The 14044-nt window shown below is 34.9% G+C and overlaps 1 protein-coding gene across 2 annotated transcripts; it reads left to right on the plus strand.

The window, feature by feature from the left end:
- The first annotated feature begins 891 nt into the window (after positions 1 to 891).
- LOC142608084 (protein FLC EXPRESSOR) lies at positions 892 to 10872 on the plus strand. 2 transcript variants are annotated; one of them, XM_075779789.1, is made up of 4 exons: positions 892 to 1598; positions 7198 to 7370; positions 7483 to 7565; positions 10564 to 10872. In XM_075779789.1, the coding sequence occupies exons 1-4, from the start codon at positions 1069 to 1071 to the stop codon at positions 10654 to 10656; spliced, it is 879 nt and encodes a 292-aa protein (XP_075635904.1). In that variant the 5' UTR covers positions 892 to 1068; the 3' UTR covers positions 10657 to 10872. The 2 variants fall into 2 exon arrangements, with proteins under 2 accessions (XP_075635904.1, XP_075635905.1); XM_075779790.1 differs by lacking the exon at positions 10564 to 10872 and adding an exon at positions 8259 to 8381.
- The last annotated feature ends 3172 nt before the right edge of the window (positions 10873 to 14044 follow it).

Genomic DNA, 14044 nt, shown 5'->3' on the forward strand with positions numbered 1-14044 from the left:
GTTGTGGATGCCAGTGAATGAAGAAAAGAGAAAGAAGAAAAAAGAAAAGAAGTGAGACCAGTGAGAGAAGGAAAGAAGAAATGAGAGAAGGCACCGATGAGAGAAACAGGAAGAAGAGTACAGGGAGAGAGATGAGAGAGCAATAAAAAAATAAAAAAAAATTATAAGAGCGCACAGTAGCAAGATTGCAAAAATTTTAAGATATAGGATATTTGATGGAGTAGCATTTTGTGGTTTCAGATGTTGAAAAGTAGCATTTACAGCTTTACAACGTTTGTTGAGAATGCTCTAATGCTCCAAAATGGCTAGCAGTGTGATACTAGTAGATGGGTCCTTCTGTAGAACTGTGGGGACAAGGTGGAGTGGCATTTGCGAACCCCAGTCCAATGGAAACGATATTGACTGGACAATTTTGAGCTTTTACTGTTAATGGAATAGATGCCTTATGGAATGAAATCTTTTGCTAAAATTTTTGGTTGGTTAGCTATTTTGGGATCCCTCTTCTCGCCGAACTACCGTGTCTGAGCCCCATAGGATGGGCCTCCTTCACCGTGCCTCTCGTCGTGCTAGCTGTTCTTTAGCTTCTATAGGAACAACTTTCGAGTCCTCTTGTTCCTTTTTGGGGGATTGTGGTGGGACCCAATTCCTCATAGGTCGTACCTTTACGGACCCTTCATTTTCTTATTGTTTGGGTCTGTTAACTTATATCCTTATATAGGGCTTTTCGGCTTGCACATTCTTGGGCCCATCATTCCTTTATTTAAGGATTGGGCTGGTCATTTCTTAATCAAGATTTTGGGCCTATCATGCTTTGTTGGTCTGGGTACCACCTTTGTAAGTCCACAGAACTTTGCCTCTTCTTTTTCAAGGGCTTAAACGAGAGTCCCTCAAATCTCAGCTCAGCAACTACCCAATCAAAAGATACAAAATCCTCCAAATAACAAAACGAGAGTCCCTCAAATCCTCCAAATAACAAAACCAAAACGAGAAGGAGAAAGAGGCGCTGAGAAGCGAGAAGGAGTAAAATTGAATTGCATTGCAAAGCAAAAATAAAGAAAGAAAGAAAACATGTCCAGACGAAACCGGCAGCGCGAAATCCAAGTCCCACTCTCCCGAATCGAAGAGCGTCGTGGTGGTCTCCTCCTCCTCCACGGTAGCAGGTCCCATCACTCACACTCGATGATCCTGGAAGACCGCATCGCCATCCAACACCGCGAGATCCAATCCCTCCTCAGCGACAACCAACAGCTCGCCTCCGGACACGTGGCACTCAAACACGACCTCTCCGCCGCTGAGCACGACCTTCGCGTCTTATCGGTCACCGCCTCCGATATCAAGGCCGAGAGAGACGCTGAAATCAGAGACGTCTACGAGAGGTCCTTGAAGCTCGACGCCGAGGCTCGAGCCGTCGATGCTATGACTTCAGAGCTCGCTCGTGTCCAAGCTGACTTGCATCAATTCGGCTCGGCGCGCCAGGACCTCACAGCGCAGCTTCAGGCCATCGAGGACGACCTTGCGAGGGTTCGTGAGGACTCGCAGGAGGTTCCGGAGATTAAGGCCGAGATTGAGATCATGCGCAAGGAAATTCAGAGAGGAAGGTAACATTTTTTTTTTCCAAGTCAAAACCAAAAAAATATATATATAAAAAAATCTTATTTGCGATTGTGTGAACGTGTTTTGTTCATTATTTGAGCATAATTTTGTTGATTAAGGAGAGATTCAAAGGGAAAGGTAGTTGTGGAGATTACTTTTAATGCAATTTCACTCACATTTTGATTTTGTTTGTTATAATTTTACTTTTTTTTTAAAAAATAAATACTTTGATTTTTGTTTTATATATTATATTTATTTGAAGCAATAAATTTACCGTTTGTAATGGTTGATGAGTTTATTGACATATCTGTCATTATACTGTGAATGTGAATCTTTTGGTAATAGTTCTAGTGCTGGAACTTGATTAGTGGTACATTTATTTTAGGGTTATCTTTTTTTGCCAAAATATATTGTAGCTCATGAACGATTTTACTTTCAGTCACTGAGAAGTTAGGGATCGCTTTTACTGAGAAGTTAGTCCCTACCAAACTTTCTTTTTTTTTTTTTTTTTGAGAAGCCAGCCCACAAGGAAGGGCCAAAATTAATCATTGATATGGTCAAGATCATAATTGTAAACGTCTACAATGTCCGGAGGAACTTCCTCCATCCAAACTAACAGAGGATTACAAATTGATCTTCGAGCTAAGCGGTGGGCAACATTATTACCCTTACGTTTAATATGAAGAAAAGAAATACTACTAAAAGAGCATGAGAGAGCATGGATATCTCTCAAAATGTGGCCAAGGTCTGAGGAAAGGAGAGATTTCTCCTTGATGGCTTTGATGATCAGTTCAGAGTCGCCTTCAATCAGCATGCACTCAAAACCTAATTCTCTGGCAAACACGAGAGCCCTCCGTGCTGCTATCACTTCCACTGTCTCTACAGAGGTAGGCAAGTCCCTACCAAACTTAAGTGATAGATTTTATTCCCTATCAAATTTAAAGTCCCTAAGAGCATCTCCAGCATATTCTCCCCATTTTTGTACTGTTTGGAGAAGAGTGACTTTTAACTTTTAGCTACTTACTTTTTCAAATACATTTTCCAACATTCTTTATCCATTCTCTATCTCATTTAAATATCATTTCTTCCTTCTTTCTTTATTATTGTTTTAATATTTCTTTATTCTTCCTTTATTCTTTCCTAACAGCTATATTTTTCAAATTCCCAACAGCTATATTTTTTAAATTTCATAACATTTTCAAATTTTGCAACGATCATATTTCTCAACTATTTTATTTATCCGATCATATTTTCAAATGATCATACATTTTCAACAATCATATTTTTCCAATGATCATACATTTTTCAATTTAAATAATATTGCAATGATCATATTTTTCAATATATATAATCTTCTAATGCAAAGTTTAAATGACAATAGCATCAAATCTATCGACTACTTGCAATATAAAAAGCAAATGTTCTAATACATCAAAATAATAGTAGATAACAACTACTATCCTTAGTCCGTGGGATCACATTGCAACAACAAAAAAAGTGACCCTGTATATTCTAGTCAGCTTGATCGCATTGCTACAAAATAAGTTTAAAGTGCTCTCCTAATTATACAAAACAAGAGCACCCCATGTCAAGCTAATTCCTATGCTTTTCAAGGATTTCCATTTGGCATTGATGAATATATTCTTGTTGCATTGGAGGCAACGCACTTACATCCATCATCATAATCTCTTTTTCCTCCTTCATATTCTCCAATCTCAAATTTTCTATTTCCCTATCCTCTTTCAATTGTTCCATTTTCAATTCCATTTTCATTTGTGCCATTGTAAGTTTTCTATCCTCGAGATGAATTCGTGCCATCTCTTGCTCATGGTTTGCAAGACATCCTTTTTCAATAGCAGCTATTATAATATCATTCATTCATTTTTCTTCTTTCTTCCATCATGACATTTAATAAGGCTTCCATATTTGAAGATGTACCTTCTTTGCTCTTTTGTTTTTTCAATCTTTCTTTCTCAGCCTTCTTGCCTGGTGGTCTCTCCAATACATTAGGAACATGTGGGATATCTTCATCCTCTAAATCTATTGGCTCTAGATTAGAAGATGAAGATGTTGTCTCAAGTCTCCCTCTTTTTGGTCTATGCTCTTGAATAGTACGCAACCATTTTGGTGAGTGCTTCAAAAGATTCCAACAATGTTCATATGAAAATGTGGAACCTTGGAGTTTTTGATACTGTTGTCTTGCCTTATTAAGCTGAAAAATTAACAAATATATTATAATTAATATCTTGAAATAGTTGAAACAAATTATCAAACTAACACAAATTTTTTTGTAAGATGTACCTTGTCTTCCTCGGTCATACCACTTTGATTCATTGAATCAATTTGTGACAAATACCCACAAAACTTGTTGGTGCATTGTTGAATTGTTGACCACCGATTCGTTAGAGAAGTTTGAGTACACGTAGACTCAAAGGTCTTCCACTTGTGGTAGTAGTCTGAAATTCTTTTCCAGTAAGTTCCTTTTTTTTGGTTAGTACTTTGCACTACATCTTGGTTAACATTAAGAAATGCGGACACAAGAAGATTGTCTTCTTGGATGGAGAAGTTGGCACCACGTTGTGGTTTCTTAGCTATGGATTCAACCTCGGGTGGAGACATTTGGCTGACTCTTTGAGCTTGTGGAACGCTATCTTCACCACTTATATGTGAAGATCCTATCACATATTCATTATTAGGATCTTCTAAAAGATTAGTGAAAGATATAGCTCCTGGAATATGCAGATCCATCCCTAGCAAGAAAGTTAATAAAGTCTACTGTAAGAAACCCCTCAGACAGGTTTCACAACCTGAAAAAAATAAAACAAACGCACTCAGGCAGATTCCACGCCCTGCAGAAACCCCTCAAGCAGATCATATATTGAGCTCAAAAAGCCATAACACATGTAGAAACCAATGGTAAATTAGGTCCTGGTATCACTTATCTATTGGCTCAAGTACTTAATGGTTAAGCTTTCTCTAATTGAAACTTTGGACCATTGTTTCCTCAAAGTTTATTCCCTAGTGTCAGTGTCTTGTAAATTCTTAATTACCTTATTGCTTTGGTGCAATGCAATTATCCTTCCACTATAAAGTCAGTGTCCCTCTTATAGGTACATGAAAAAAATATTTAAGCTTATCTAAGACCCAACATAAAGAAGTGTTTATAAACTACAATGCTGAAGCATCTCACATCAAAATTTCAAAAATATTTCCATTGTTCACACTAATGTCAAGTATCCACCAAGAATCAAAAACAGGGGAACAATAAATTATAGAACAAACACAAACACAAATCCAATTTCATTTCAAGATTAACCTAAACCTGAACCCATTTTGAACTCAGTCCCAAACCTGGAAATAAACAATCAACCCTATTCCCTTGAAACCCCAAAATCCAAATCAATAGCAAACAGAACACAAACCCATCATATACGGTATCCACCAAGAATCAAAGCAGGGGAACAATAATTTATAGAACAAACATAAACACAAATCCAAATTCATTTCAAGATTAACCTAAATCTGAACCCATTTTGAACTCAGTCCCAAACTTGGAAATAAACAATCAACCCTATTCCCTTGAAACCCCAAAATCCAAATCAATAGCAAACAGAACACAAATCATCATATACCCAAAAACCCATTTTTCTAAACTCAAAAAATAGCCAATTAGAAATATGATTTCAAATGATTGAAGTTGGCATACCAGTTTGATTTCAGCTTTTGTGAGAGAAATCCAGGATTGTTAATCTTCCAGAGAGAGATTTGTGATCGTTTGCAGATCACCCTTTGTAGCAGAAAGAGAAAAAGAGGAGAGAATAACTGTTCATGGAGAGAATGAGAGAAAAAAAGAAGCAACGGCAACGGAGAGAATGAGAGGAAAAAAAATCCGGAGGAGAGAGAAAGAATTGATATAAAAGGAGCTGACATAATTTTTTAATCCCAGAAATTCAATTGCTAATGTATAGTAGCCCATCAGACTTGAAGAGCTACTGTTCATGAGCAAAAAAAAATTTCAGGTTTAGAGAATCCATTGGAGACCATTTTTATGGTCCCATTCTCTATTATAGAGATTTTTATGCTTTTAGCTATACAGTTGGAGATGCTCTAATATGTTTAATACGGTGATGACAAGTCAGCTTTTAGTTTGACCACATCATCTAGAGGACTAAAAGTGATCACTTTAAACCTTTGGGACTAATATTGTTTATGGTCTAAAGTTTAGGGATCAACATTGTATCTTTCCCTTTTTTCTAATGCCTTTGATTTGGGTATTAGTTCTTGACTCGGAATTTATAATTAAAAAGATAAAGCCTCAATGATTAGACCATCATAATTTATATTAAATAATACATCTATCCAAATTTCATAATTTTTAAATGTATAAATACAGGCCAGTACGAAAGTGCGAAGCCTTGCAATCTACTTGAAAAACTTAATTGATCTTGAATGTGGATAATTGGACATTAAAAAAGAAAAAGAGAAAGGAAGACTCTGAGCTCGTGCATAATGCAATAGATGAGGGTAGTGATTATTACTTATTACAATGAAAGCCAACTTTAGCCAAAAATGGAAGGAAAAAAAAAATCAAATTCTAGGGAGTAGGGTTAATCATAATATACTGGTTTGTCTCAGTATATGTCCTTTCTTGTTATGTACCATCCTTAATTAGTTCTAAAAAGGAAAAACCTCAATGATTAGACCATCAAAATGTATATTTAAAAATACATCTAGCCAGATTACATAATTTATACATGTATAATTACAGGGCCTACACACAAGTGCAAAACCCCGCAATCTACTTGATAAATTTATTGATACTGAATGTGGATGATTGGACTTCTTTTTTTTTCTTTTTTTTTTAAGTCTCTAATGAGTAAAGAGGCTAGTGATTATTACTTGAGATGTTCGTATAGACATTGTAAGCCGAGATGCATAAGATAGATATTATATGCCAGTGTTACCGACAGAAAGCCAGCCCAGTATTTGAACAACACTTTCTTGTTTTTTCATATTTGTTGTTTATCTTTTCTTTTAACATATTTATATCAATTCTCAAAAAAAAAAAAAATTATATCATGCATCATACAAGAGCACAGTTGTATAGGTCGAAGGTAAGCACAACAAGATGAACTATTAGAAATTTAAAACATGGATAGAAATAACAATAATGATTTAAATTAACTTGAAATAACAAAAGAGATAATATTTTTTGGGCTTGACCACTAGATCTAGATATATGCAAGTTGACTCAGCAGATGACACTTGTTCTATGATTTGGCATGATATTAGAGCAGAAATTACTTGAAATTAGGCTAATTCAGTTGCGGAAATATCAAAGAAAAATTATCGAGAAACCTATGATAGATTCATAATCTGACAAGAACTATGTAGAGAACTGAAATTGACTTGTGGACTGAATTAAAGTTGGAAAAAAAAAAAAAAAAAAAAAAAACCCGCACTTTTGGAGAAAAAGTGTCTTTTTTATTCTTTCTTTTTGGAGTTAAATATGATTTGAATAGTTGATTGAATATATTAAGAAATTGCATGATTTTCTTTCCGCAAGTTTTAAATGTGGCCTCTTTCATTTTTGGATGTGAATAGGGCTGCTATTGAATATGAGAAGAAAACGCGTGTTAGTAACCTTGAGCAAAGGCAGGTAATGGAAAGAAGTATGATTTCCATGGCTAATGAAATTGAAAAACTACATGCAGAGCTAGCTAATGCTGAGAAGAGAGCAAGAGCTGCAGTTGCTGCAGCCACGGCAGCAAACCCAAGTAATTCACCCTTAATACAATAGATATGAGTGATTGCAAACTGCAGCATCTGCAGGACTAAAAAGATATATTGAGTTCAACTCTTTAACCCTTGGAGTGGTTTTATTTTCAGGTCCTGGATATGCTGCAAGCTACGGTAATCCTGATATGGCATATGGAGGAAATTCATACACTGATCCCTATGGCATTAATAAGGTATGTCCCACTGTATGCTCAATTAAAAAAAGGTCGTACCCAATGCACAAAACTCCCACTTTTTCAAGTTCTGGGAGAGGTCATGTTAAGCAACCTTACACCTAATTTTGTTTAGAGAGACTGATTCCCAAACTCGAAATCATGACCTGTTGCTTCTGGTGGAAGGCACTTGTCATTGCACCAAGACCATTATGTGCTCAATAATGCTATTAAATTCTAAGACCCCTAGTGCAGTCCTGATTAGATATAGTTTTTTTTTTTGGCTAAAATATTGTTTTAGTCCCTAAACTTTGCATAAATTTCACTTTTTGTCCTAAACTTCAAAATGTTCGTTTTTCGACTCTAGACTATTGACAATGTTACAGGTATCAATTTTCAATTTAAAAAAATTGTTTTTCATCCCTAAACTATTTGACAAAATCTCTTTAAAAAGTATTGGGATGAAAACAAACTTCTAAAGTTTAGGGAGGAAAGGCAAAATTCATGCAAACTTTAGCCTTTAGGGTTGGAAACAATATTTTAGCCTTTTCTTTTTTAATATCAAACTCGATTTAAGGGAAGTTTGGCACTTAATATTTTAGTCTGAATAGTAACTCCAAGAACTAAAATGCTAAAACAATCAGTACTTGATAGCACTACAAATTAATATACATGGAGATGGTATTGAATTTCCCCATCCTTTTTACTTTTCAGGAGCAGTACCCTAACTCTTAAACATAAACAATAGATAGTTTCAGATTAGACACCGAGGAGGTGGTAGTGGATTGAGTGTTCAGGTTGATGAATAGACCAGCAACAAATCAACAAGAGTTGTGACTGGTTCTGATTTCTATCTTCTTCTTCTTCTTTTTTATTTTTTTATAAATAGGTAAGAATAATTTTATTAAAAAAGGCTAGTTCATGTAAATGGACACAAAGAGCCTAAAGAATTACAAAAAAAAAAAAAAGGAAAAATTATATATTGAAAGACAGTGTATCTAAAAACATAGCAATAGAATCCCCATTCGTAAAACCCCACGCTTGAGACCAATCAAATAAGGAGCTAGAGAAATTGGATGGCTAGCAACTCATTTCCTATGCAGTCCCCATCCTCAAATGTGTGCCAATTGTGTTCCCTCCATATAGTCCACGTCAGTCATGAAGGAACCATGTTCCAGATATCTGACGAATGCATACCCATCTCCAGATGTTCCAAATATCTATTGAATACTTACCCACCCAATAACCAATTTCTCAAGTAACAGACAATCACCTTCTCCAAAACCCCAATGTATCTCAAAAGATTTGAAAACAAAGTTCCAGTCATAGGCCACCTTACATTGAACCAATAGATAATCTACCATCTCCCCACTATATCTGCACATGATTCTCCATCCTACTATAATATAGCCTCTCTATTTGTAGAGCCATCGTACAAGTCCGGAAAAACCACCTCAAAGGCTGATTGCCACACCATAGGCATGCCAAAACCAAATTCAGTTACCAATTCCTACGTCAAAATCAATGTAATGCAAAAATCTATCACACCCCATCCTAATGCTCTTCCACAAACCACACCCATGAGTACCTCGAATAGATTTGGAACTCCAACCACCCTACTCCTTACTGAACTACCCAACTCCTGGCTGAACTTTGTAGCTACTGCATGCCTCCATTAATGAGTTCCCTCTACCCCAAACCACCAAATCTATTTCCCCAACAAATCCTGATTGAAGGTTGCAAGCTCCCTAATCCCCAGCCCTTCATTAACAATATCCAAATGGTGTTTAAACTCATCCCCCAAACCACCCCCACAAGAATTACTTTGTTATTTCTCAATCTTATTTGCCACACTAGTAGGGATAGTAAATAAGAAGAAATAATATGTAGGTAAACTCAAAAGAGTACTCTTCAGTAATGTCAATTGACCCCCTTTATATAACCTCTTCCAGCCTGCTAAACCATGCTCAAACTTCTCCAAAATACAGGTTCCAAATCGACTTCAACTTAAAAGGAGTCCCCGGGGCATACCATGTCATAGGCAAACACTCCACCCTCCAGCCCAAGATATTCTGAACCTCACCTACTGGAACCATCTCACTCTTGCTCAAGTTAACCTTTAGGCTTGTCACTTCCTCAAAACAAATCACCAACAATCGAACGTAGAGAATCTGTTCAGTATTGGCATCACAAAAAATGATTGCATCACCTGCAAAGTGTTGGCATCACAAAAAATGATTGCATCACCTGCAAAGTGTTGGCATCACAAAAAATGATTGTTTGATCTGCAAACAATAATTGTGTGACACACAACCAATCTTCCTCCACATTACCAACCTTGAAGTTCTTAGGGAGTCCCAGCTTCACCGTCTTCCTTAGCATCCTACTCAAGAACTTCATAACCAGGACGAGAAGAGCAAAGGAGATCGAGAGTCTCCTTATCGCAAGCTCATAAGTTACGTCTAAGCTCTATCTTGTAAGATATCCCTAAAGGATATGACTACGCTTCTACACCAAACTGATTCTGAATGATCAGTTACCAACTGAGCTTACAGTCAAGATGTATTAGGGTTGAAAATAATAAGGTGGAAAGCTGCTTTGCTCAACATTTTCTCCCAGACTTTGGAATAGAAACCTATTACACTGAGTTTCAGGTATCCATGAATCTGCAAATTGACAGTTACATATAACTATGATTGGGACACCTGTCTCAATCCCCAGGTGTCTGTATATATATATATAAGTGAAAGCATTGATATCTATCCAAGAAAAAGAAAAAAAGTGAAAGTATTACTGTCAGTTCCATTGTTATTTACACAAACCCTGTAAGTCACATCCAGTTTTCAGACTATAATATCAACAACATACTAGCTGTCACCTGGTTAATCTATGCTGTACCAAACTAGCATGTTATACCATGTAATCTAACGACTTTATTTGATACTACCAGATAACTTTGTAGCTCCCAAGCAAGAAATTATGGTCAATCAGATCTTTTAATATTGTGTGCTTCATTCAGGTTCAAGGTGCTGCTAATGCTGGTCCTCAATTCGTTTCTGGAGCAATCCTGAATGGCCCTTATGACACACAACAAACACATGTACATAGATAGGCTTTAGTGCGAAATAGAAATAATAAGGATTCAAACAAATTTTTTATCTGGCCACTAAGAGGTCATATTGCCTGAGTTCTAGCCAAAAACAATTTTAGAGTTGATTTCTTTTTGGTAGTTAGTTGATATTGTCTTTATGGTTTCTTATTACATAGCATATGCATTCCTTCCTTAAAGAGATAAGTTGCATCTATATTATCACATTTCTTTTTGTTCCCCTCTCATTTTACTCTTAGAGTTTGATACCAGCAAGGAACGTGAGTTCTATATTTTTGGGAGTGATTTTTTTTTTTTTTTTTTGGGGGGGGTGGTTTGGAGACAATTACATTGAACAAAAAAAATAGAATTCCAAAAACAAAACTAGGCCATTAAGTTCCCATTCAAAAAAACAACAGGAATAACCGAGAAGTCATTAAGTAGATCCCAACAGGAACATTTATTAGATAATGAGTTACACTAATGCTTAACCCAATTAAACAAACCAGAGCATTCTCCAGAAAGTATCAACAGCTCCTTAATGTCCTGAACCACTGTGTGAATCTCCCAGACAATCTCTTGAATCCTGGCACCACCGAGCATCACTCTCAATATCTTACATTATTAAGAGCATAATCTTTAATTAAAGTTACTGCAAACCTGAAAGCTGAAGCTTCTGCTTTTGTGGATTGCTAGGAGCCACTTTAGATGACCACGCTTCTATACCACTGCCCACATCATTGGGGAAACTGCTGCCGTAAAGGCTTCCCAATTCCCTACTACAGCATCAACATACACTTTCAACCAATCATACATCAAGTCCTCGCTTGTTGGGGGGAGTTCTGACATGATGTAGCCTTGCTTTCTTTCTTCTTCTTTGTCATCTTTATTATTTTTTATTTTTATTTTTTTGGATAATTTGATAGTTGAAAGAGAGGAGATTTGAACTTTATACGTCTCCATCGGAAACACTAGAAGATTCCAGTAGAGCTACAAGGTTCTTGGCACATGATGTAGCCTTGCTAAGTTAACTGCCGTAGATAGACTTCTTTCTGAAGGGCATATTATTCCTTGTTGTTCACATAAAAATTTATTACAGTCACAATGGACCACTCCCGATTGTTTCTAGCATCCATCATTTCATACCTAGAGCTCAATTGATACTTCTTCCTCCTATAATAATGGATGGAGGGTAAGGTCATGGATTTGAAACCTACTAAATACGTAACTTACTATAAAAATAAATCACTTGGGGACCCCATGTATTTGGAGTCTGGACATTCTATACAGGAACCAATTGCATATTTGATTTAAGTTCCTGTGGTCAGCTTTCGTGGAAGCAACTATGCCAGACTTCTGAACGGTTATTGCTTGGCCTGATCGTTGACAAAATTTGTAGATGCAATTTTACAAACTACTGATTTGGTATTGAGGTTGGCATTAATTAGAAAAGAACAATAATTTACAAGTAGGTGAATCGTTAATCAAAGCGTGGATATAATACTTGCACTGCTCTCTCTATCAAGCTGCATAGAATACAAGTCTCTCTCTCTCTCTCAACTGCCGATCATTAATGGATAAATAGAAGGGAGTTCATCCAAACAATATGCAAGGTTACGGAGGTGGATCAAAATTTTGAAATTTTAGGACAAAATTAAAATTATCCCAAACATTAATGGTGTAATTTGCAATTAATCTTTTAGTATAGTCACAATGAAACTCGAAAGCACTATATTCGTTTCAAATTGTTTGATTTTTACATTATTTTTTTCTCTAATCATCCTAGATGTCAATTCATCATTTTTTTGGGTTCTCAAAGTTGATTTCTTTTTCTTCTCTTTTTGGGGTTCATAATTTTGTTTCTATTGGAGAATTTAAGGTAGCATGTAAATTTAAAGTCACAGCAAATTATTACTAAATTTAATACATAATTTATAGATAATTAATCATCTTTGATTGATTTTCTATTATTAATGTTAGATAATAATTTTTTTTTTTGTATATTTATATTAACTTGAACTTAATTGCATTAAAAATAATAGTATTTTTGTATATTTATGTTTAAATTTATACTAACTCCATCTCATTTTCTAAAGGGAGAAATTTAATTCTCTAATTATATGACTAAAATAATATTAATAATTTTCCTAATGTACCTTTTCTTTTATATTAAAAATTCAGTGTTCATATTTTACTAAATTTTAATTTATTGTGGACAGTTTGAATTACATCTCAATGATAAGTTTGAATTACATCTGATATCGAATCAAATCAATATTTGAGCTGTCAAATGAATATTGTACTTTCCTTCATATCAATTATTATTTCATACTTCTTCTATGATAACGAGACATATTCATTAAATTAAATGCGTGTTTTCATTGACTTTTGAAAATTAGAAACTGAAAACAATATCTAATTATCTATGTTTCCTAGTATTGTCATGAAATTAATCAATTTCATTCTTTTAAATTTAGGGAAGAATTTGAAAATTTATAAAAGGTAAAATACAATAACTATTCTTAAGGTTTGGGGTAATGTCAAGCACAATTAAGATTTTTTTAGAAATAGCTCATTTAATCCTTAAACACAAACTGCGTTACATACCTACAATTAATAACAATGATCTCAAAACAAATTCTAAACTCAACAATTAATAACAACTAGTAAGTTACCCGTGCAATGCACGGATAATATTGTAATATTTTATATAAGATGATTTTGGAGAATATTGTATATGTATTATAGCATAGTTGTTATAAAACTTTATTAGTAATGAGTTCATAAAAAAAAGCAACAATTATAAATTGTATACACATATTCATTATAATTATTTAATTGAAGTAATGAAAAAAAAAAAAAAACTTTGGAGAAAAATTATAGAATAAAATTTCTTATAGAATGTGTCTTTCTCTCTCCTTAATTCTAAAACAAAATACACATCTCAAACACCCACAGTTAATCACATCATTTACAAAACTCACAAATTTACAACATTGGACGTTGACATCAAAATCGTAATCACCATTGTCACTCAATATAAAACGCAAACCCTCCTTCCTTGGTTGTAGCCAACTCAAACGGGATAGGAGTAGACGAAGCAACAATGTTAGAGTTAAGTAGGTGTCTTGAAAGATTGAAGGTAAATGACATTATTTTTTGTCTATATGTATTTGACATGGGATAGCATGAAGGGCAATAGATAGGTATATATAAAGGGCTAGAAGTGCAAGAGGTGAAAAGAGTGAATTAAAATCCAAAGTGTTTTGTGTGTATGCGTGAGAGATGAAATGTTTTCCAACATTGAACCAAATAATACAAATAATATCTTTTTTTAATTAGAAAAGTCTTAAAACATTGAACCAAATAAAACCAAAAGTCAATAATTAATTTGTTCTTATCTCTTATATGA

Source organism: Castanea sativa, chromosome 8, assembly GCF_040712315.1.
Source record: "Castanea sativa cultivar Marrone di Chiusa Pesio chromosome 8, ASM4071231v1".
Taxonomy (NCBI): Eukaryota; Viridiplantae; Streptophyta; class Magnoliopsida; order Fagales; family Fagaceae; genus Castanea; species Castanea sativa.